Source organism: Saccostrea cucullata, unplaced genomic scaffold, assembly GCF_032062105.1.
Source record: "Saccostrea cucullata isolate Sc308-1 unplaced genomic scaffold, CSIRO_AGI_Scuc_v1 ctg692, whole genome shotgun sequence".
In the NCBI taxonomy this organism is placed as follows: Eukaryota; Metazoa; Mollusca; class Bivalvia; order Ostreida; family Ostreidae; genus Saccostrea; species Saccostrea cuccullata.
In genome coordinates this window covers 127,292-150,036 of record NW_026918892.1, presented here as the reverse complement: position 1 = coordinate 150,036, position 22,745 = coordinate 127,292, and the positions used below count along the sequence as shown (strand labels likewise).

Sequence of the window (22,745 nt, the reverse complement as noted above, 5' to 3'; positions counted from 1 at the left end):
TGGATACTCCAAAGCAAGGGTATATACAGTCAATTCAAACTAAGTGGGACTGAGATATATGAGAATTTAAGATACTGAGGATAAAATAAACAAGAGATGTTTGTAAAACACTTATGCCCCCCTCCCCCCAAACTGGAATTTTTCCAAGTCCAAAAGGCCATATCTGGGGCAGTCATAACCAAAACACAACTTGACCTAGATATTCATGTGATATACCTGTATACCAAATTTCATTTCAGTATGTGCAACGGTTGCCAAGAAAATGATCGGAAACTGCAAGTCTAAGGGGCATAACTCTATCAAAAATGGTGCGATCTTACCCAAAACAGAACTAGATCTAGATATTTATAGGTTAAATCTATATACTAAATTTCATTCCAGTATGTACAACAGTTGCAAAGAAAATGAAAGGAAACTGGAAAAAATTTGAATTTTTCTAAGTCTAAGGGGCATAACTCTGTCAAAAATGGTGCGATTGTACCCAAAACAGATTCATGTGATATAATCTGTATACCAAATTTCATTTCAGCATGTGCAACAGTTGGGAAGAAAATGAATGAAAACTAAGTGAACCGACGGACAGACAGACAGCAGCAAAGCAATATGCCCTCCCTTCTTCGAAGGGGGGCATAATAAAGAACAAGAGATGTTTGTGAACCCCCCTCCCTCCCAGACATGCATGCAAAGACTGCAAATAATAAAAAAATTTTAAGTCCAAGGGGATAGCTCAGTCAAAATTTAGTCAATCAAACCCAAAATAAAACTTGAATTAGATATTATTATGATATATCTGTAAAACAAATTTCAGAATGCTATGAGAAGAAAATGAGGGGAAACTTTTGGTGGACTGACGGACTACAGACCAACACACTGACCAACTGACACACAGCAGCAAAGCATTATGCCCCTCCCTTCTTTAAAAAGGGGGCGTAAAAATAGTTTGAACTTCCAACTTCAATATACCGGTACATGTAATATCCATAGTATTCAAATTATTGACGCTCAAGAAAAGCATGTCTTCCTGCTTTGCCGTAGACACTATAAAGGAATCAACTTTATGGGATGGCCTTGATTCATTAGGCAAGAACATTCAAGTAGTCTGTGTTCATTTATATAAGGTTACACCTTATATACTAGTACTTAGAAGATCAATGGTACAACATATCAACTAAATGAATGGAAACCAATTTGCTTCTTGATTTTAAAAATTCAAAATATTGAATGTACTATCACCATGGATCATTAATGCATGAAAGAATAAAGAGGGATTTTTCTCAAACTTATACAGATGACTGAAATAACTGAAAAATACTTCACAAGCAATGCAGAAACTCTGTATTTTCTACCAGAGAGAGTTTGTGGTGCTAGATGGGAAATGACCTGCATCTGAAAGTATTAACCTGGTCAATCATCCATAAAATATAGGTCACACATTATCTGAAGCAAGACTGGTAAAGTTTCATTCCTTTTGGTAGAGAGAAGCTCTTGCTGAAACAAAAAAACGTTCTCTGATTTAAGTGACCTGGAACTTAAATACTATGAGGAGTGCCTTGCTATCCTGTGTAATGAAAAGTTGTCAAAATTCCAAAATCTGAAGAAATAACTTTTGCTCTGATCTGTCGATGCCATTGCCATACATACACAATATTTTTATTCTAATATTGTTCACTCAGACTTTTTCAATATTTTTGTTCACCCTTGTACATTGTAAAGGGAGTTTTGATTAATTATAAAATAAATACTGTACACATCTAATTATTTCCACTGAATGAAATTTTTGCATTTCCTCTTGAGCAACAAAAACAAATGTACAGGGTTAGAATATTTTACAATTTTTCTATGCACCCTCACCCTCCTTATAAATTGCAAAAATTACATTAGATAGTTGATAAATTGCTAATTTACAAAATAAATTAAAGTATACTTACTCCACAGAAAGTAATTAAATAATAAAGTTATTACTTAAAATCTACTTCCTCATCACTGTCTTTTCTAAATATAATTCTTTTTAAGCTTTTCAAAAAAGCGCACTGTAAGCGTATACTGTAAACATACTATTTTTCTAAATTTGCATGTCCACGGAATCACAATTTCTCTTTTCTCTTGGGGACGTTGGGGCAAAAATTTGGCCGTTTTCTGGACTGTCACTGTATGGCATATTTATATTAGTACACTGTGACAAATTTTCTCAGGATATTTGTGACCACATAGCCTACATGGGAAAAAGTATGTCTACAGTATTACAGAAAACTTAAATATAATTAATAACCTCCCTTGTTATTCTTGGTAAAAATAATTTATTAAAAGTACTAAATGTATATTAGCAAAGATAAAAAATGATTTATCTCAACTGAAAGAAATATAAATGAAATCATTTTGTCTGCACAGTTAAGTAATAAGCATGTGGCTAGTAACTTTCTCAAAGTAAGCTGCATGTAAGTGCCTTTAGCTCCACTTTTTTGGCACCTTATGGTTTGTGGTGATGCAATGGTTCATCAATTAAAATTTCTTGTCATCCTTCTTACAAAGTGATTCAAAAACAATAACTGTGTTTCATTTTTCCAACATTTAACTTTTGAATATTTTTTTTTTTAAATTTTGAATCATATGTACATTAAACCCCTTATTGTTACAAATTTAGTCTTATTTTACATGTCTACATGACGTTCTATCTTTAATGTAAAACAATGAAAATGATGATCTCATATAACTCCTCTTTTTTTTCTCTCCATGTTTTTAGTTCAACATCTTGCTGTTTGCCAAATCTGAACTCCCAGAACATCTCTCTTAAAACAGAGCAATTTTACGCTTCTCAAATGAATAGACACCACAGGGTTATTCTAATTCAAGTTAAATGGGTAAATAATGAACTGTCTAATTGCTCCTTTAAAGTTGTAACATTTTAAATTTGTTTTAGTGAACATAATTGAAAAAGGTGTAGAAATTCTCCCCGGTTTTTATGATGGAGAGTTATTTGTGACATGTTTGTTATTCATGGAATACAATAGGCATCTTGAAATTTTATGAATTGTTATGAATTATGGTAGATTGATATTAAGATGTTTTAAATTCAAAATAATTAATTTAACATTATTGAGAGCCAATTAAGACAAGTAGTTATCAGTTAGCAGCTGCTTGCACTATAAAAATTGCTAAAGTACGCACAACCACTTGCTCATATTAAAAAGTTAAAAGATGAAAGACTCATTTAACCCCTTTACAATGAGAGGGAGTTGTCACCCTTGCACTTTTGCTTTGTCACCCCCTAAATTCTGTTCCTAAAGAATAAGGAAGCAGGAGAAACCAACCTTTCAGCACACCATCATGTCATACATACTGACCCCATTATTTGTCACAGAATCCTGCAGAAATGGTTGTGTACTTACGCAGAATACATGATTCTAATCAATATTATCAAGAATGAATATAAAAATAAAAGATATCATTGCACTTCTGGACTTAAAATGTTATTTTATACCTACCATTTAAAGTTAAATGAAAGCACAATTCGTCCCCGACTTCTGGAGTCCGACAGACGTCTTTATTAACAACCCAGTACTCCTTCCGGTCCAACAACATGTCAGAATCATCGGGCAGATCATTCGGATTTACCTCCCTTGGATCACATGCCGTAAATCCCACCGCTAGCCCGCCAATAAACGTCCTCTCGATTCCCAACACCTGTATCACAATTTTTTCACCACATTTTAGCGGTCGAGATGAAAACACATAAGCGTTACAATATTCATCATCGGATCTCACAGCGATAGTTCGATTGGCGTCCACCACTCGTATATTTTTGCCTGTCAGTTCATGCCAACTCATGGGTCTAAAGTTAATGTTTGTGTAATAGCGTACTGGAATAGAGGGTGCTGCTGGAGCTACTATGGACTCACTGTTAAGACTTGACAGACTAGACGTAGAGAAGTGAGTCCTTGGCCCCGAGGGTACCACCTCCCTTTGAGGTATGGGGGGAGGGAGCGCATTGTGTAATGCCCCCAGAGATCCAAATGGACTGTTGTTCAATCTCTCTGTAATAAAAATAATTTTTAAATATCACAATTTGCATAATATAACTAAATTAATACTACATGGGGATTAATGTGCCAGGGGACACAAAAAGATAGGTGGTGTGAGATTATAGTAATTATATTTATATTGTACTGAGTACTGAGCAAAGTAAAGTTTGGTCAGTCTCTGTCTTCAACAAAGGAGGTAATATTTTCCATAATTATAGATGATGTAACATATGATGGATTTAATCTCTATTCCTTCTAATCCTAACCCCACTCCCCACAGATCCACCACATATTAAATTGTTATCTTGTTTGTATTCTCTTAAGAAAATAAAATTCTACTATGGTCATATAATTTAAGAGGATAGAAGAACAAACATAGCTAGCATTGAAAGATAGATAGACATGGTGGTACACAAGTGACAAACCCCATCAGTAAAACATGAGGGCCTTCAACTTTCAAGGTTAATACTAAATTCTAAAAGAATAAGAAATAAAACTTTTTGGTTTATCATTTATATTAATACCCATGGGGGGGGGGGGGTAAATAAATGATAAATGTGCAAAAACCAGAACGGAATTGATCTGCACAAGTTTAAAAATGTTCTGAACAAATCAATAATTATAAAAATAACTACTGAAATGAAAATACAGTCGAGTTAACATAATACTAATAGAAGCTACAGCTGACACCACTTACAGATGGTTTTGTCAATAAGATCAATGTATCCATTAATTTTTTGTCTATTAATGAATTTTACAAACTAAAAATTTTAAAGAGAATAAGAGACACAAACAAACAAGCCCAATTTTTCACAGCGATAAGCCCATTACACAAATTCTAGGCCATCTCAGAAACAATTTCTTCCTGTTTGACTTAAAACAGATATCATAAGCTTATGTTTTACTTTCACTTTAAAATTTTTAGTGCCCCAATTAAATAAAACCCTAGAAACAAACAAAACATATACTTACTACTTTGATTTTTACCCATATCTGAACACAACCCAATAAACCTCCATAAAAAGTCTTGGTCTGTTATTTTGTCAGACGGGACTTCAGTGATTGAGTTGGCATGCAGACCATATTTCCCGATTCAGGATATAAAAACTCAGTTTTGAGTGGGACCGGAACTTCTCCACTAAAAGTGTCCTTACGCACAACAGAAAACTGTCTCCTCTCTCTAAGTTTCGCAACACTTCATTTTTTTCTTGGCCCAATTTCCCCTTAAGGGTGTTGTGAACTTACGAAAGCTCACGATATGGTTATGAAAAGATTAATAAAGAGACACTGTTGAACGGATATTTAATGGCCATATGTTTGTTTATGTCAGGAAATCTACCTGGACTTTTAACTGTTCAATTGATACAGTCTAGTGACATACAATATTTTTAGAACTGACACAATTTTTTTCCAAAATTAAGCAATCTTATCTTGTAAACAAAAAATAATAATCTGAAATTCAATGACTTGTTTATAAAAACTAAGGAAGTTTTTTTTATTCAGGACAATAAGCTCTTTCAGTTGAAAGACAACCAGTAGAATATATGGAAAATATGAAGAATAGTTACATCGTTGTTTTTTAAAACTTAAAAATAACCCCTTGTATACTTGTGCAGTGTACCAGTGATTTTTTTTCTAAGATTTTCAAGATAATTTAACATTTACATTTTATCATATAATATAACCTACTAGATCACATGAAATGGTTGATAATTTGATGAAAATATGTAGGTATGAACATGTTCATTTCAAAACATTCAATCCTGAATCTAACAGAAATGATTCCCCTATAACACAGGGCCTATAACTACATCTGTACCAGAGATCATTGGCAAACTGCCTTGTGATGTTTCTAGAGCTTATCTCCAGAAAAGTCTGAAATCTTATGAAATGTGGAGCACCTTATAAACACAGTGGTAATGTTTATATCATATGTGTAACAGAGAAGATAATGCTAGGGTGTACCTAGTTCATAACTCTATTACATAAATTATTTCATGCCCTTGCGCCTTGTGCGTGTGTCCAACTTTCAATTTTAGACGTATAACATGTATTTTGATAAATGTTCACAAGTGTATCTGTACATGTAATATTAAATGATAAAACTGTTCATTGTATAAAATGTATTGTATATAGGAAAGTTAACTGGGGTGTGGCAGCCATGTGATATTAAAAAGGAGAGCTCCATATGAAGATATAGAAAATGATCAAATTTTAAAACAAAATGTATGAATTTTTTCTTTGTGAAATGAAAGCAAAACCATGTTAAATCTGGTGGTTAATTTGTGATTAATTTGTTAAGAGTATGTCTAGTATATGAAGCTAGGAATAACCTGTGTTTTATCATATACACACTACTCATCTTGCTCATACCTCCAAGAGAATTCTTGCTGAATTTGTATTGTTGTAAACGATCAGTTTTACCAAAAAAAAAAAAAGTATGCATAACGGAAATTAGTGTTGTTTCCAGGTGCAGATACAGGATTTTTTTCCAAGGGGGGTCCACCCGTCAAAAAAATCCAACTCAGAATTTTTTGACAAGTAATTTTTTTTTTTAAATGTTAACTTTTTCCCAAAGCTATTTTGTTGTGTATGTGTGTGGTTGTGTGTGTGTGAAGGGAGGGATAGTCATTGACTTATAAAAGGGGGTCCAATGGTCATTTTTAGTTGGTTTAGTTGGTTAAGGACATACATGTAATAACTCTGCAAATTTCATGGGCAGATTTTTCTGAGATTCCAAATTTTTATTTCCCAATATAAGAACCCAAGGTTATTTCTTGATACATGTACCATATAAATTTTATGACTGAAAATCTGGGATATGGGGAATGCTGGGAGATGGAAAATGAGGATCTGGGCCCTATTTTCTCCATCCCTCATTCTACCCAATTGATTTTCAGTCTTATGTAGGGACACCCCCCCCCTCCCCCTACACTCAATAAAACAATTCCTGTACCTGATAACCTTAACTGAATTACTTGTCATAATGCTAGACATTCATATATTACAAGTGTTTTTAGTTCAGTCAGCACTCTTTTTCCTGACAATGCATACATATCAAGCACCTGCCATCGTGAATTATTCAAGGTGTACACTGTACTACAGTATATACTGCAATTCCTACTCAGGTGACCTGAATGACCAGTCTCAATATATTACTTTATTTGTGTATACTTTTGTTATACAATATAACAAACTTTTTATAAACCGCAAAGCGGTTTATAAAAAAGCGTAAACTGCCCCAAGTTATGTTATATCGTATAACATAAGTTGAAATAAGCTTCATTCCTTATAGTTTAATTTCAGTGTAGACAATAAGACAATTTTTCCACCGGAAAAAGGCTTCAAATATAGCATATTTTAAAAATAACGTCGTTGTGACGTAGGCAAGTTATGTTATACAAAATGGATAAAATCTTTTATCCAATCAAATGACGTGTTACAACTAAAATTAAATTATTTGTGTATACTTAGGTTGTTAAGGTGATTTTAATTCTTTTTCATTAGAAATACTAGCTGATTATTCAGACAAATTAAGCTAGTAATTCTCTTGAAGATAAATGCACAAATAGAATGTTGGTAACTTCATATACACTTTTTATCCTGCAACTACCCCTTGCATTGACCTAATAAAGGTAACCTAATAAACCAAAGTTTTATCTGGTCACTGCCCTAATAAAGCCTCGTGCATTTATTCCGATGTTCTAAAAGTATTGTGACGTCATGTATATTGCACTAATTGCAGTGTTTACGCCATGGCGTCATAGTTTCAACTGCAGAGATGTGCCTAAATCTGTCGGAAATAGCTTGTTTTGGACTTTCAAATGTTAAAATTTTGTTGCAGGATAAACAAAATACACGATAACTGTCTTGAAATATAAGATATTTGGGCATCAAATTTTTCTTACCCTCGCCCAAATATCGCTTATATTTCAAGACAGTAACCATGTATTTTGTATATCCATGGATAACTCTAGTTTGACATACAGTATACAATGCATTGTACCATAGAAAGCAATTTTTGAATTAAAGATACACTATAAACTGTGTACACTTTTCAAAATTATATCCAATGTGTTATTTTATATCTCTATAAAGTATTCAGTAGATTAAAACCTAAACCTACGACACCCAACCTATTCTAAGATTCTTACCATGGGTAACAAATTCAATGCCAATGGTGTTGCCATAAATATCCAGGAGAGTCCACAGTGGGGAGAGAGTAGAAACACCGGAGAAAAATAGTCCAATATCCTCCCCATTAATGCCGTACATCACGTCCCCCGTACGAGTGATGTAGAAATGAAGAATGTTATTATGAGCTGCGTATCTCTCCCCCAGAGCTTTGGCCCAGCAGCCCTGTTTGTTGGTCATGTCGGGACACGCATATCGAGGAAGGTCAGATCCCCGCACAGTGGCGGGGTCAATATTGGTAAATCCAAATCGCAAAACACCGCTCCAGCTACTGGAGGTTTCTGCGAAGCGGATGTAGACTTTTTCATTGATGGCGATTGGACGGCTACTGAAACAAATGGCCTTACAGAAACTGTCTCCTCGCTTGGCTAGTGTATTGTCATTTAGCAGGATCACATTGTCTCCATGGACCTCATGGAACTTGACTGGCCAGCTTACATTTATAGAGCCCAGGTCCCCAGTACTGTGTCCTAAAAGTAGAACAAACGAATTAATACGTTATTATCAAGTGTTGAGTTATTACAGTACCTCAGAGATATAATGTTTGGGATACCAACAATTTTGTGAAAATACAATGTTTTTCTATTATTTTTTTTAAATGTATTGTAAAAAAAGACATGACATTGTCCTTAGGTTGAAAATGTGCGAATCATCATGAAAAAGTGACAATCTTGATATGATTTTGAATTTTTCATGTTAGGCAGAGCACATGTTTCATACTCCTCCCATTCAATGTCTCATTTTGTGTGGTTCATCTATTTTTCTTATATCTGACACACTCATATTTAAAATGATATTCGCAGAGTGATAAATTCAAATATCTTGTATAAAATGCCAGTGCTGTTTTTATATGAACATGTTTCTTATATTCGATGGGTGAAATATATGTATATGCAAGACCCCTATTTTTAAGTTTTTCCTCTGTGTGTGGGTGTAGAATGCAAACCAATAAAAGATTGATAAGATTTTCACAAACTGCTGATCTTATGAGAATGCCAGTTTATCTTTTCTACACAGTATTTTACTTTTGTGGAGGAATTATGGTTTCCTTGAAAATCACTTTGTTATAAGCAACAATTCATTGTAAGCATATTTGTTATAAGTTGTTTTACTGTATTTCTATACTGTATATCAGAGATAAAGATGTTTGGGATACCAACAATTTTGTGAAAATACAGATGTAATACATGTACTAAAAAAAAGACATGACATTGTCCTTGTGTTGAAAATTTGTGGATCATCTAATTCAAATGTAATTTTGTGTAATTCCAATCTTAATGTTTTTTGTGTGGTTCATCTTAGACCTATATTTAAAATAAGAGTACATATATACAAATTTTACAAAATCATAATTTCATATACTGTTTTTATATGAACACATTTCTTAAATTTGATGGGTGCATAAATACCGAAATATATATATATATATATATAATTTTTTATCTCATGTGTGGGTGTAAAACTAAAAGATTGACATTTCCTGCCTTTAATGCCAGTTTATCTTTTCTGCCAGTTTCCTGATGATGGAATTATAAGGAATGTAGGCAAGCTGGTCACTACTATCTAGAGGCAAATATAAATTTCTTAATCTAATTCTAGTTTTAAACAGACCAGGAATCTATCTAACTACACGCTAAATGTAACATTCAGCCCAATTCAACTTGTTTCTGTTAATTCCAACTATACTGATTTTGCTTGTGGTATTAGGTTAAACTTACCTCAAAATAAGATTACATAAATACACTCCAAATCATAATTCTATATAAATGTATACATATGCATAATGTGAACATAAATACCCCATGTTTATATAATATCATCTCTTATAAAACTCCACTGACATTTCCTCCTTTAATGCTATCAGCTGCCAGTTTCCTGAGGATGGAGATAAGATACCCTGGTCACTGCTATAAAGGTGGATGTAGATAGCATAAAACTGGTCAGGGGGGAATCTGACCCAACACCTCTATCTGTTACCACCCCAGTGGTCACCAAGTCAGGGATGAATCTGACCCCACACCTTTATCTGTATACCACCCTGGTGGTCAACCACTCAGGGGGGAATCTGACTCGACACCTCTATTTATATACCACCCTGGTGGTCACCCACTCAGGGGGGAATCTGACCCGACACCTCTATCTGTATACCACCCCAGTGGTTAACCACTCAGGGGGGAATCTGACCCAACACCTCTATCTGTATACCACCCCAGTGGTCAACCACTCAGGGGGGAATCTGACCCAACACCTCTATCTGTATACCACCCCAGTGGTCAACCACTCAGGGGGGGATCTGACCCAACACCTCTATCTGTATACCACCCTAGTGGTTAACCACTCAGGGGGGAATCTGACCCAACACCTCTATCTGTATACCACCCCAGTAGTCAACCACTCAGGGGGAATCTGACCCAACACCTCTATCTGTATACCACCCTGGTAGTCACCTCCTTTCCTTGCATGACCACAAAATTAAAAATATTGAGAGAAGTGCAATACTACACTCTGTGGTAATCATACATTGTCATTAAGCAGGACAATGTAGCTGTATGCCAGTGATGATAATCTCTCTCTGCAAGTTTTGAACCATTTGGAATTCAATGAATATTTTAACTTTGCCAAAAAATCTAAGAAACATTAAGCTAGCTTTTTTGAAATCTCCCACTAAAGCCTTGATAGATAAAATTTGAACTTTTCGTTTGCAGCTAAACCTAATTAGCACAGATATTGTTGCAAATCAGTCAAAACAATTAGACCGAGAAGCAGGTGCTACCGTTAGACTTATCAACAAGCCATAGGGGTGGGGAGGGGAAACCAAAAGGAAAGCATTATGTTAAGATTGTCTGCACTCCTGGTAGTAACTCTCAGAACTCCTCAGATCTTACCAACAGATGTGCAATAACAGACAATCTGATATACCCTAACAGAATATTCAGGCTGCACACTGTGTAATAACACGAAAAAAAGATAACGCGGAGATTTGTACCAACACTAAATGACAGAGTCTACGTTTTTATCAACAAATGCAACCCATCTGGAAAAATGGGAATGCAAACAATACATGTACAAAGGTCATGTCTGGACAACCAGAAAATATAAATCCTTATGAATTTATTCTGTATAGTACAAGTAATTAACCAACTCAAAAGTGTTCTCTTCTCTAGTGTAATAATGTAGTACAAGTGTATATTGATGCAAATGTGTCTGCTTGCTTAATCGAGCCAACATTCTATTCATCTTCTGCACAGAGAGAAAATTGGTTGCATTCTGAAGGAATCTTACAAGAATTCTCTATGACATTATACACAACAGAAGGAGATCCAAAAAGTCTGCATTTCTCTCTCTGTAAAAAATAACAATGGGACATTACCATATTCTGTTCTCTTTTACTGCAGGGACAAAGTGCCATACTCAGTAAGCCAGCATCTTCATCATTACATTGAAACCAGTACAATTAATAAATCCCTGAAAAACACATGGGGTTCATTATCTGCCAAAAACAACAGATTTCAATGTGGATCTTGTTTGTCTACTGCATAAGCTGATCAATTTGTACAACTTGTCAAAAAAATGCTGCACTACATGTATAAAAATATCAACAAACTACCATCATGCCAAGTGGCTTAAAAAATGACGATGCAATGAAAGAAAGACTAAATGTACCTGGCAAGAAAAGGAAAAAAAAGTCATTATTGGTGCTTCAAAAAATTGTCAGAAAAATACCACCAGATCATTTAAGTGTGTAAATGTGATGGGAAGAGCTGGGAAAATGGTACCAAACCACAGAATCTTGATAAAGAACAAGCAGTCGGGGCTAGGAACACTGTGTTATGTATAAGTTTATTGCTTAAAACCTTATGTTGCCTGCTTAGATAAAAAGAAATTCTACAAAGAGGAGACCTCTATTAAATTCTGCCTCTGCAATTTTACAGTCTTGTTTTAAAGCTTACATCAAGTTCAGTGACCTAGCTTAGATAGTCAGCTAAGAGTATATATTACCACATACTTGACTGGAATATTTTGTTTGCATTTTCTTTGATAGTTTTCATTATACATGTATTTTACTGTACATTAGTAAATGGTAATCCCTATACAAGCTCTGTTAGACATGAATTGCCATTTCATATACATGTATTAATGCAAGTACCGGTACATCAAGTACATAATTATATATATGTATTTATGCAAGTACATGAGTTTTCAACAAAAATCACTGAACAATTTTGAAGACATCAAAATTTTTATACTGCATTTTACTTTGTCTATTTTAGTATTATAAATGAGTTATATTCATGACACTAGGTGGCCAATTTTCACAGCTGAAGAGAATGAAGCATCATTCCAGAAGTCCAAACTAAGAAGTCAGGGACAAAAGTGTTCAATAAATGATCCTGAGAGACAGGTAGAAAGCGTTGGTAACATCATTACAGAAGGAGACAATGAAAGGGAGTGTTAACAAAAGAATAAAATTATTAGGAAGGGTGAAGGGGTGAAATTAGTTTTGCATTCTCCCTAGCTCTCTCAGAATCTTGACACACCCCCCACCACCAAACACACAACATCAGACACAAAAGCTAGGAAATGCTGCCCAGCTATTGCATGTATTGGTAACATGTATCACATGTTAGAAATTATAAGAAATAAGAACAATTTACCTGAAATCCCCCATTAGCAATCATCCATCAAAATTTCACCTTCTGAACCTGCAGATGAGGCCTAACTAAATGTCTTTCATAACTCATACAAACACAAACTTAGTTGACACATCAGACATGTTCTAATGAATACTACTGTCTGTGTGTTAGACATCATTCTCTACACAGATAAAATACAATCAGGTTTCTTCTTACAATTTTATGTAAAGAACTTGCTTTGAGTTTCTTTTCAGTTTTATACATTTGAAACTTAGAGACCATCAAGTTTTCTGTGTCTGATTTTTTTTTGTATAAAGATGTACATTGTATGAAGCATGCAACTTTCTTCCTTGAAAATTTCAAAAACTTGCATTTAGTCCCCTATTTTTGAGAACTACATGGGTTTACATCAAATTTTTGCATTACCCTAACAACCATACTTGCACTAACTTGATCTGACAAAGAAGACATTCTGAGGAAATAAATTCACCTCCAGATAAAGTAAAATGTAATCAGTGCTTTACAGTTTATGCAGCATCAGATTTTTTCTAGAATGGATCAATTAAATGTTCATTCTATGGACAGATCTGTTGCGAAAATTATCCGGTAGTTAGAAACAAATAAAATTCTCAACATATTTGGGCATTATAAAACATGTTGTTTCCATTGAATTTCAGTGTGCATGTGTTAAGAAAGAGCTAAGCTAGGATGTAGAATCACGAGATCATTACAGCACATAGACAATCACGTTGTTCAATCATCAGTATTCAATGAGATTAAACTCAGAAAACAGGGAACTAAATTTAGAAGCTTCACTGAGAGCATGTACTCTAATCAACCATTCTCAACTTCAAAGAACATGTGCAAAAGATCAAAGGGTCTTCATTAAATGATGAACAGATTGCATGTTCAGTGGTAGCATTAGTTTGAACTCTTAACAAAACTCTGATAAACAAAGACCAGGCTGGAATGTGAAGAACAGCCTGCCTACTATATAAATATCAATATATATTAACGTGCAGGTATACAAATGAATAAGAATTTGCCAACCAAGAATGAAAAGAATGCAAAATGCTTATCATTTCATACACAAAATGAGCCAGTTTTCTTTTTCTCAATCTGACATTTGCAGCGATGAAAATACGCAATAATTTTTGGCAAAACCAAGTTTGAATACAAAGCTGAAACAAATGGCTATTCTGAGCTTAATCAAAGATGGCTGACACCTACTGAACTGTGTCCCCCTGTACAGCCCTCGGTGCATGCGGCCCATCCATCCTGCCTGTTGCAACATGTGCAGATCCGTTCCATGAAAGTCCAAGTGATGCGAAGCCGATCTCTTAGCCGCAAAAAACCTCCTGGCAGTGGAATTCACATTGGTGGTGTTCACATTGGTATTAACCGTGGTGGAAGAATCAAAAGATATAGTCTCCATGGTCAAAACTCCCATCTCATCTCTGTTTATTTTTGGCGGCTTAACAAGCTACTCACAACATCTTTTAGGGCTTGTGGCAGACGATGTTTTGAAATCCATTTCTACATCAGCCTGCTCTGCAGTGTGCTTGTGCTCTTATCTTGTAGTGGGGCCCTTCTGAGATGCCCACGATCAGCAGCGGCATCAGAGAGGCAACAGTAATTCAAAACTCAGCTGTACAGCCAGATAGCAGAGAGGGGTAAAAAATGAGGGAAATGTCAAAATAATGATTGGAGTCTGTTTGATGATGAAAGAAGGGAGTGTGCCAATATCGTGTGGTGATAAAAAGGGATTAGGTGGAGGTCGGGGTCTAATGTCCAATACTCAAACCAGCAATCCTCTTATTGGTACACTGTTATTAACTTCTAAAGATTTGATGATAAGGTTATAAGTTTTAATATTCCAATTTTTCAAAATATAGAGGAGTATAAGATTATACACTAAATTCATACTTAAATTTTCACATTTCATCAACCCTGAACTTGAAGTTATATCAGTAATACTTTTAATATTTTAACTAAAACATGTGACTCTGAATTCCATGTTTTTCTCTGTAACATCAACCTCAATTAAATGACATAAATGAGTTTTCTCAAAGAACTGTGGTTATAAAAGTTATACATGAATCTGTACAACATTTTCCTATTAATTAATATATATATTAAATTAAATTAAAAACCCTCATATCAAATGTCCCCAAAGTGAATATTTATTTTCTAGTGTTACACTTACAAACATACCCAGTACATCTTAAACTTACTGTAATACAGCTGTTTATTTAGTAATCAATTAATCAATTTAATTAATTTTTTTTCATCTCATTTCTATCATATTAATATGCCTTAGAGAAAAATCAGTGTCTTGAGAATTAATAAATATTGACAAATTATTAATGATAGCCATTATCCACACCCCACAGTGTCAGTAATGGCAGGTCTGTCTGGTGATAAAACCGGCTGTAACAATTACATATAACAGTCATGGTAGTACATAGTTGTTACAGAGCTCTACAGATGTCCAGATAAATTGATACCTACAAGATCACAGTGTAAACAAACAATTGATGAGTAGGTTAATAATGACTGAATCAGCAGGCAGTGAGTCAATCCACACCTCTGCTGGCTCCCACAGGCTTCTGAAGTCAGGCCTGATAAACTCACAGCCATCAAAAAACCAAGGTCATACAAATCAAACAAGAGTCCCATGTGCCACATCACTCACCTGAGTAACTTTAACCTAAGCTGCTCTTTACCAGATCCTCCTCTTGTACTACCTATTGTTGCCCCATCCTTACCACCAGGGGTCATGATTTGGACAATTTAGAATTTTATAAACTACTCAAGATGCTTCCACGTAAGTTTCAGCTTTTCTGGCCCAGTGGTTCTTCAGAAGAAAATTTCTTTAAAAAATGCTCCTACATATTTCAATTTAAAACTTGGATTCCCTTCTCACTGTGGTCCACCCTTCCCCAGGGGGTCATGATTTGAACAATTTAGAATCTACACTATCCCAAGATACTTCCACATCAGTTTAAGCTTTCCTGGTCCAGTGGTTCTTGGAAAGAAAATTTATAAAGATTTTTCCTATATCTTTCAATGTAAAACTTGGATTCCCTATTCTGGCCCTGCACTATCCCTGGGGGTCATGATTGGAACAAATTAAAATTCACACTACTATAGGATGCTTCCTCATAAGTTTTAGCTTTCCTGGCCCAGTCCAGTTTCTTGAGAAAAAGATATTTTTAAAAGAATTTTCCTATGTTTAATGTTAAATTTGGATTCCATATTGCAGCCCACCCTTATCTCCAGGGTCATGATTTGAACAATATAGAATCTACACTACCCCAACATACTTCCACATAAGTTTCAGTTTTTCAAGCAGTGGTTCTTGAGAAGAAGATTTTTTAATGACCTCACCCTTATTTTGTCATTTCTTGATTATCTCCCCTTTTAAGAGGTCTTGACCCTCCCTTTCAATAATTTAAACTCCCCTCCACCCAAGTATGCCTAGAACCAAGTTTGATTAAAATTGGCCTAGTGGTTCTTCAGAAAAAAATTGAAAATGTGTTTGCAGTCGGACAGACGGACAACAGACAATAGGTGATCAGAAAAGCTCAGTTGAGCTTTCAGATCAGGCTCCAGGGCCCTAACACTTAGACAAGCTTACTTTTGATCTCTGCAGTGATTCAAAGTGAGCTCATCTAAGTTTTATGGCCCCAGAGCCAAATTAGTTAAAAAACCTAGCTCACATTTAGTAAGGCAACTCATGACAAAGACAAATCAAAGAACCTCATAAAGTAAGGAAACATACCACAAACAGATATCACAGAACCTGACAACATAAAGCAACCTACCACAATGACAAATTTAAGAACATCACAAGGTCAAAGTTGAGCTCTCACTTATATGCAAAAGAAAATGCAGTTTGATAACTATATTTTAAGTTTCTTTAAAATTGAGATAATTGATGATTTAAAGAAAGTAAGGGCAAGGTAAAAAGAAAGGCCAAGGTCAAAAATGTAGTTGAATAGTTCTCATCAGTATGTATCAACAAATAAGATTTTATAAAATTATCTTCAATAGTTTCTTTGAAACTGATCACAAATTTAAGGAAACTGGGTTCAAGGTCAAAGGGATGGTCAAAGTCAAAAATGATCATGCAGTTGAATACATGTACTCAATATTAACATATGAAGTTTGATGAAAATATCTTGTCAATGAAAATTTCTTTATGAAACTAAACTGAACACAAAATGTGACAAAAGGACAGACAGAGGACAAACAGAGAGATGGCAGGAAGGAAGATGAACAAGATAAGCACTTGGCACCTGGCAATATTCACAGTAGTATTTTTTTTTTGTTATGTAATATATACCAGTTAATCAACTACAATTTACTTTATAATATATAAACATTTTTTTAAATGATACACTTTTTCTTTGATATGAATTATGTATGGATTATTCTTCAAAACATTATGAAATATAGCTAGATTTCTTTTGGTTCATAATAAACAGAATACGTATTTAACTTCGGTAATGAGAACTTAAATTCTGCGGAGCTATTCATTTACGTAATTAGCTTGTGTGGAAAATCTCACCCTCAACTTTTAAAAATCAAAAGCATTAAAAAAAATAACTCATTATCTACAACAAAGACATGCAAAGCTTATTGATCTTCAGACTGGGAGTAAATGAAATTTCTCCACTTAACTTTTCATTTTTAAGTTGTTTTTTTGCAAACTCAATAACATTAAATAAATCTGAACATCTCCCCGAGAAACAGGGAGCAGATTTTTTTCGGGGAGGAAATCTTGGTTGGCTTTTTGCAACTGCACTGTAATCTTTATGAAAATGAAATAACAGAGCTCATACTGACAAGTGATTTGAGTATCTGCCAATTTCTGTGTTCGACTTCGGCACAGCATGATCTTACAAGAGGCAGGGAAAACTCTGTTGTGTCTGCCAGGTTTACTTAGAAAATATAATTTCAATAAATTACAATAACAATTTAATGCTGAGCATTTCTGATGAAAAGAATTTCTGATGGAAAAAAAAAACGAATGCACCTATATCACTCACTTCAACTTACATTAAAATGTATGACACATTAATCTAAAGATTTACGCAATCAAAACATTAATTCTTGTTCAAAACAAGAATTAGTTACTCTTAATCAGAAATTTAAAAAAAAAATCAAGAACTCTTCACCTTAATCTTAACTCTTAAAACAAAACTACTCTGTAAAGGGAAATAACTCTTTGTTGGAGTTGAGATAACTTATTTTGCATGTACAAAGATAAACTAATTATATCTTTTTCAGTCATCATATACTCTGAACTCACTGCATCACCAAGAGTAAAAGATTTCAAAGTAAGTTTTGTTACTTTTTTGCATCTAGCAGTGTTTCCATTTTCTTGAACACTCAACAGTTTCTTTGAAATTGAGTTAAATGCTTTAGAAATAAACAGCAAAGATCCAGAAACTAAAATTTTGATTCACTATATATATTTCATTTCATCTGATAAAATCATAATATATTTGAGAAGTATGGGATCAAATGAAAATTGTACAAGCATGAATTCATTATAACCATGTTTACTGTTACCATGGTAACTGTATGATTGAATATAAACTTCATAAACTTGTAAAACAATATAACCTTTGAAGAGAAAAGTTAGTGCAACCCTTAATCATAATTTATTACGTTTAAATAGCATTTGTCCTATTCTAAGTAATGCTTCAAAGATGATGTTTTTTTTCCTAGAATGTTGTGGTTTGAACTTTCAAAGTTTGTCTTCACTGAATCTGCCTGTGTTTGAGCCTGACCAGTGACTATGAAATTAGAAAATCAAGGAACTACAAACGAAATGTCTTGAGATGTTCTCTAGTAATATTGCCTTTTTAGTCTGCAATGACCATTCTTCAATTTATCTGATATTTCATTTTATGAGTTGAATGTGAACATGTTAACATATATTGACCTTTTGCCTATATAACAAGGACACTTGTAGACACAATGTAGCCTCATGCCAAATCCTATTCTTAATTAATAAATAATGCAAATATAGATCAAGAATCAATCCGGTACAATCATGAATTAGAATCATCAGAAATTATAATTGGATGGTAGTTTGAATTAGTGCACAAGTTATTGCAAACAACAGCCCAACAAAAACATCAGGCCATGAATCCTATAACTACAAGTCAATATTATGTACTATTAAATTTTAAAAATTGTAATTTTTTTTTTCTGTCCATGATCATGAATTTAAAACTGTACTATGTAGACGTCCTTGGGGTATGCCTTTTACCTGGTAGTTTGCTTTTAAAAAGTTGAAATGTACATATTAAAGGGGGAAAATTCTGTTGACTAGAGCAATATATAACAAAGATTGCTAAAATACTATGGGGAAAAAGCAGATTTGGCATACAAATAATTTCACAATTATATATTTTTCTCTGTTTCTAACTGCCAATTACCTCATTGAAAAGCCATCCTCACAAGGCATGGGTTTCTGTGTTTATTCTATTTCCACAAATAGAATGGACACAAAATCCTGCATGCTGCTTACAACAATGCTGTAATGTTTTATAGTTTTACAAAGACACAAAATAGGAGAATATCTCCGTTGTTCTGAGCAATAGCCACAGAACTCTAGCTCTCTGGTTTAGAAAATTCAGAAAGACAGATCGCGCAAGCATTGTGTAAACCTTTTGATTTCCAGCAACACTTTTTTGTCACATATTTTGGAGTACATGTAATTTCTCATGTTAAACATGTTCCTCTGCTAAAAGCATAGTACATGTATATTTGTTTATAAACCATATATTTCACTACAAACCTTGATACTTTATTTACCTTTTATCAGATCCCAAAGACTTACATGACATGCTTGTAATGGATCTTTTAAAAAATACATTTCCACATCACATTGGGGTACAATGAAATAAATAAAATATAATTATGATGAGTAAAATATATGATTAATGAACATAAACAAACACCTTGCTGTCAGTGAGGGAGTAGACCCAAATTAACAAGAGTTATTTCCCGTTGGCCGCCATATTGGGGGTCAACATGCTCATATTCCTTCATTATTCAACCAACTTTAACTTTTTATACTGGCAATTGTGGGGTGGGAAGCATTGTTTTTCTGACAAATATACATTTGTTAGAGCCTCCTTTATTTCATAATGTTTATTCCATAAAGATTTCCCCCCAAATATTTTTGATACACCCTCTTGTATTTGGTAACACAAAGAGGGAAAATTACCAGGTTGACCAACGAGATGGCGGCCAAGGGGAAATAACTCTTGATTATTTAGTCCACTGAAAACTATCTACACATGAAACAATCGCAAGCTCTTAGTCTCAAAACAATGCCTGGGCAAAGAGAAAATTCAGACTTAATTTGCACACTGATCCAATCAATATTGGAAATAACTACCAAATTAATCAATACAAACCTTTTGAGATTGTATATATGCCTTTTATCCCAAAAAATAATGCAAAATAAAGACGAAAATCCAATCAATTGTCTTGACATTTTTCTCTCGCTTCAAATTTACCTGCCATGTTTACAATTGAAACTCTCTGGATTGTTCACAGTAAAGGCACTGAGTACGAGTTATCGCCCGTGTTTCTTTTGCTACATTATGAATACACGGAACAAATTTTATCGTTAAACCAGTCTGTAGGGCAATATCATTTTAACGATGGAACGTTCTATCTATGTGCTCCCATAATCCAAAGAGAAATGTAACTTAAAGAGAAATACATGTAGTAGATTAAATGATTTTAATTAAAATTGCACTTTTCAGACTTCGATTTGGTATTGCAATATATTACATACCAAGTCATGCAATGTCAGAGTTTATACATAACATACTCTTGAAGAATGCGGGTGGTTTCGCGACAATTCCTTGTTCGCTCTGAGTGGTTTCGCTCCTATTACTTGTTCGCACTGAGTGGATTCGCCTCAACAGGGTTTACCAATAATTAATGTCGGGTGGTTGTTTGATCAGTACACTAATGATGAGCAGCTTAATAAAAATTAAAGATGAAAGGCCACCTTTGTGGGTTTTTTTTCCGAAAGTTTTATTCGGTATACCAATTTTTTTTTTCACAAAGGCTACATGTAGAGCTCTGTATTCAATGATGTATCCATCAATAAACTGTAAATATTTTTTTGTTAAACTAAAAAAATATAGGGAAATATTAAGGAGGCTCATTACACCACTTTTTGATGACGTACTACACAAAAAAATAAACATTTCCTATGCTCAACGAGTATATAGAGCATAATATGACCACCTTTAAAACGCTTTAAAAATAGATGAAACATGCGGTGTTGTAAACAGTGAAAAACAAAGTAACGGATTCATTAATAAACCAAGAGTTGCTTTTAATGAAAGCAACAGTCAAATCTTCGCCAAACAAGTAATGTCAATTTCATAGCCATGCATGCAGTGAACTATCAATCACTGACATGTATGTATCTAAAATCTACAACCTTGTTGAAATTAAAATTTTATTTAATTGCGCTATTTACCGTGTTGGTGTTAATTTATATATTTGCTTTTTTGATTTAAATGTATACTCTGGCAATTTAAAGCTTTGTTTTGAGTCTTGGGTAATTTGGAAAGATAACTCTTGAAAGTGGACTTTTTATACCAAATATTTTTTAAATTGGATTTTTCATTTCGTTTTCTTCATTCAATTTGACACATGTAATTCATTGAAATACATTCATTGTCTCTTCACACATTTTTAAAATGTTTTATGCATAGATTAAAAAGATTTTAATTGTTTTCTTTATTTTTTCTAATAAAATTATTATTAGGTATTATGAATTTTTTATGTACTTGTCTTACAAAGGCCCTTCATTTGACACTGAAAGTTCTGAAATTCTGTGAATAATAAACCTGTATTTCACAAAATAAAACAAAAACTAAAAAATTCTATAAAAATATTTTTATCAATACCCCCATCTGTATTTGACATCTACATTATAAAAAAATCTAAAATAAACTGTGGAAATATTAAATGTATTTATCTATTTATATAGGCCCTATTCATTTGTCTATTTAAATAAGTGAATCAATATACTGCATTTATTTCCTTATGGATTAATTTTGAATTTGTGAAGAATCTAACTCTATATCAGATATTAAATGTTATTTAATTATCTAATTACTGCTGCATGTGTGTAACATGAATCGCTTAATAGAAGAACATATAAATACCCAGTAGTAAAATGGGGCGAAACCACTCAGCGCGATACCACTCGGCACAAACACGTATTCAAAGTGACCCACCCATCACCCTCTTGAATACATGGAATATGTTATAATAATTTTGTTATTTTCATAATTGATTCCAATGTATAGTGAGTGCAGCGAGCAGCATAGTTCTGCTCATCACTCGGGCTCTATTAACAACACCAGGGAAAAGAGAAAATTCAGATTTTGCACAGTGATCCAAACGTTTTTTCTTCTATATGTATATATTTTTCTTTTAAAAATATATTTTTATAACTATATTGAATAAAGTAAAATTAGTAGCGTACTCAAAGCAAGTCTAACATACTCTAGAGTCTCAATTTATTAAATATTTACAATACACTTTTTTGAAAGATATCGACACAATGTGTATCTTTAAAATAGATATGTGTCATAAACTGGATTAAAAAAAGGTTCTGCAAGACACGCCTGTATGTTATGAAATCAATGAAAAATATCTCTAACCGTAAACTTTTAATCGAATGTAGAATGCATTTGTTACCTTTTCCGTGTCCTGAACTCTGATTTCCCATGTCCTTTGTATTAATTATTTTCCTGTAAACACATGACTATTTCAACATTACAGAATCCAACATTTAACCGGAAGTTGAATTTTAATCGCTTATATCAATAAAAAATAT

At 33.7% G+C, this 22,745-nt stretch overlaps 1 protein-coding gene across 2 annotated transcripts; it reads right to left on the bottom strand.

Moving 5' to 3' along the window:
* Nucleotides 1–3,453: 3,453 nt before the first annotated feature.
* Nucleotides 3,454–22,721, bottom strand: LOC134274506 (protein neuralized-like). Of its 2 annotated transcripts, none has more exons than XM_062756799.1 (3): nt 22,607–22,721; nt 8,174–8,683; nt 3,454–4,031 (listed from the first exon to the last, which is right to left on the bottom strand). In XM_062756799.1, the coding sequence occupies exons 1-3, from the start codon at nt 22,635–22,637 to the stop codon at nt 3,460–3,462; spliced, it is 1,113 nt and encodes a 370-aa protein (XP_062612783.1). In that variant the 5' UTR covers nt 22,638–22,721; the 3' UTR covers nt 3,454–3,459. The 2 variants fall into 2 exon arrangements, with proteins under 2 accessions (XP_062612783.1, XP_062612778.1); XM_062756794.1 differs by lacking the exon at nt 22,607–22,721 and adding an exon at nt 14,078–14,488.
* Nucleotides 22,722–22,745: the final 24 nt, after the last annotated feature.

Bases quoted from the DNA above. Each gene is read 5' to 3' on its own strand.
- LOC134274506 (XM_062756794.1), bottom strand. From the start codon at position 14,297: ATGGGAGTTTTGACCATGGAGACTATATCTTTTGATTCTTCCACCACG. The intron at 8,684-14,077 runs GTAGGTGTCAGC...TTCTACTTTTAG, and splicing joins GTACAGGGGGACACAGTTCA to GACACAGTACTGGGGACCTG. The intron at 4,032-8,173 runs GTAAGAATCTTA...TTTTTATTACAG, and splicing joins CATTGAATTTGTTACCCATG to AGAGATTGAACAACAGTCCA.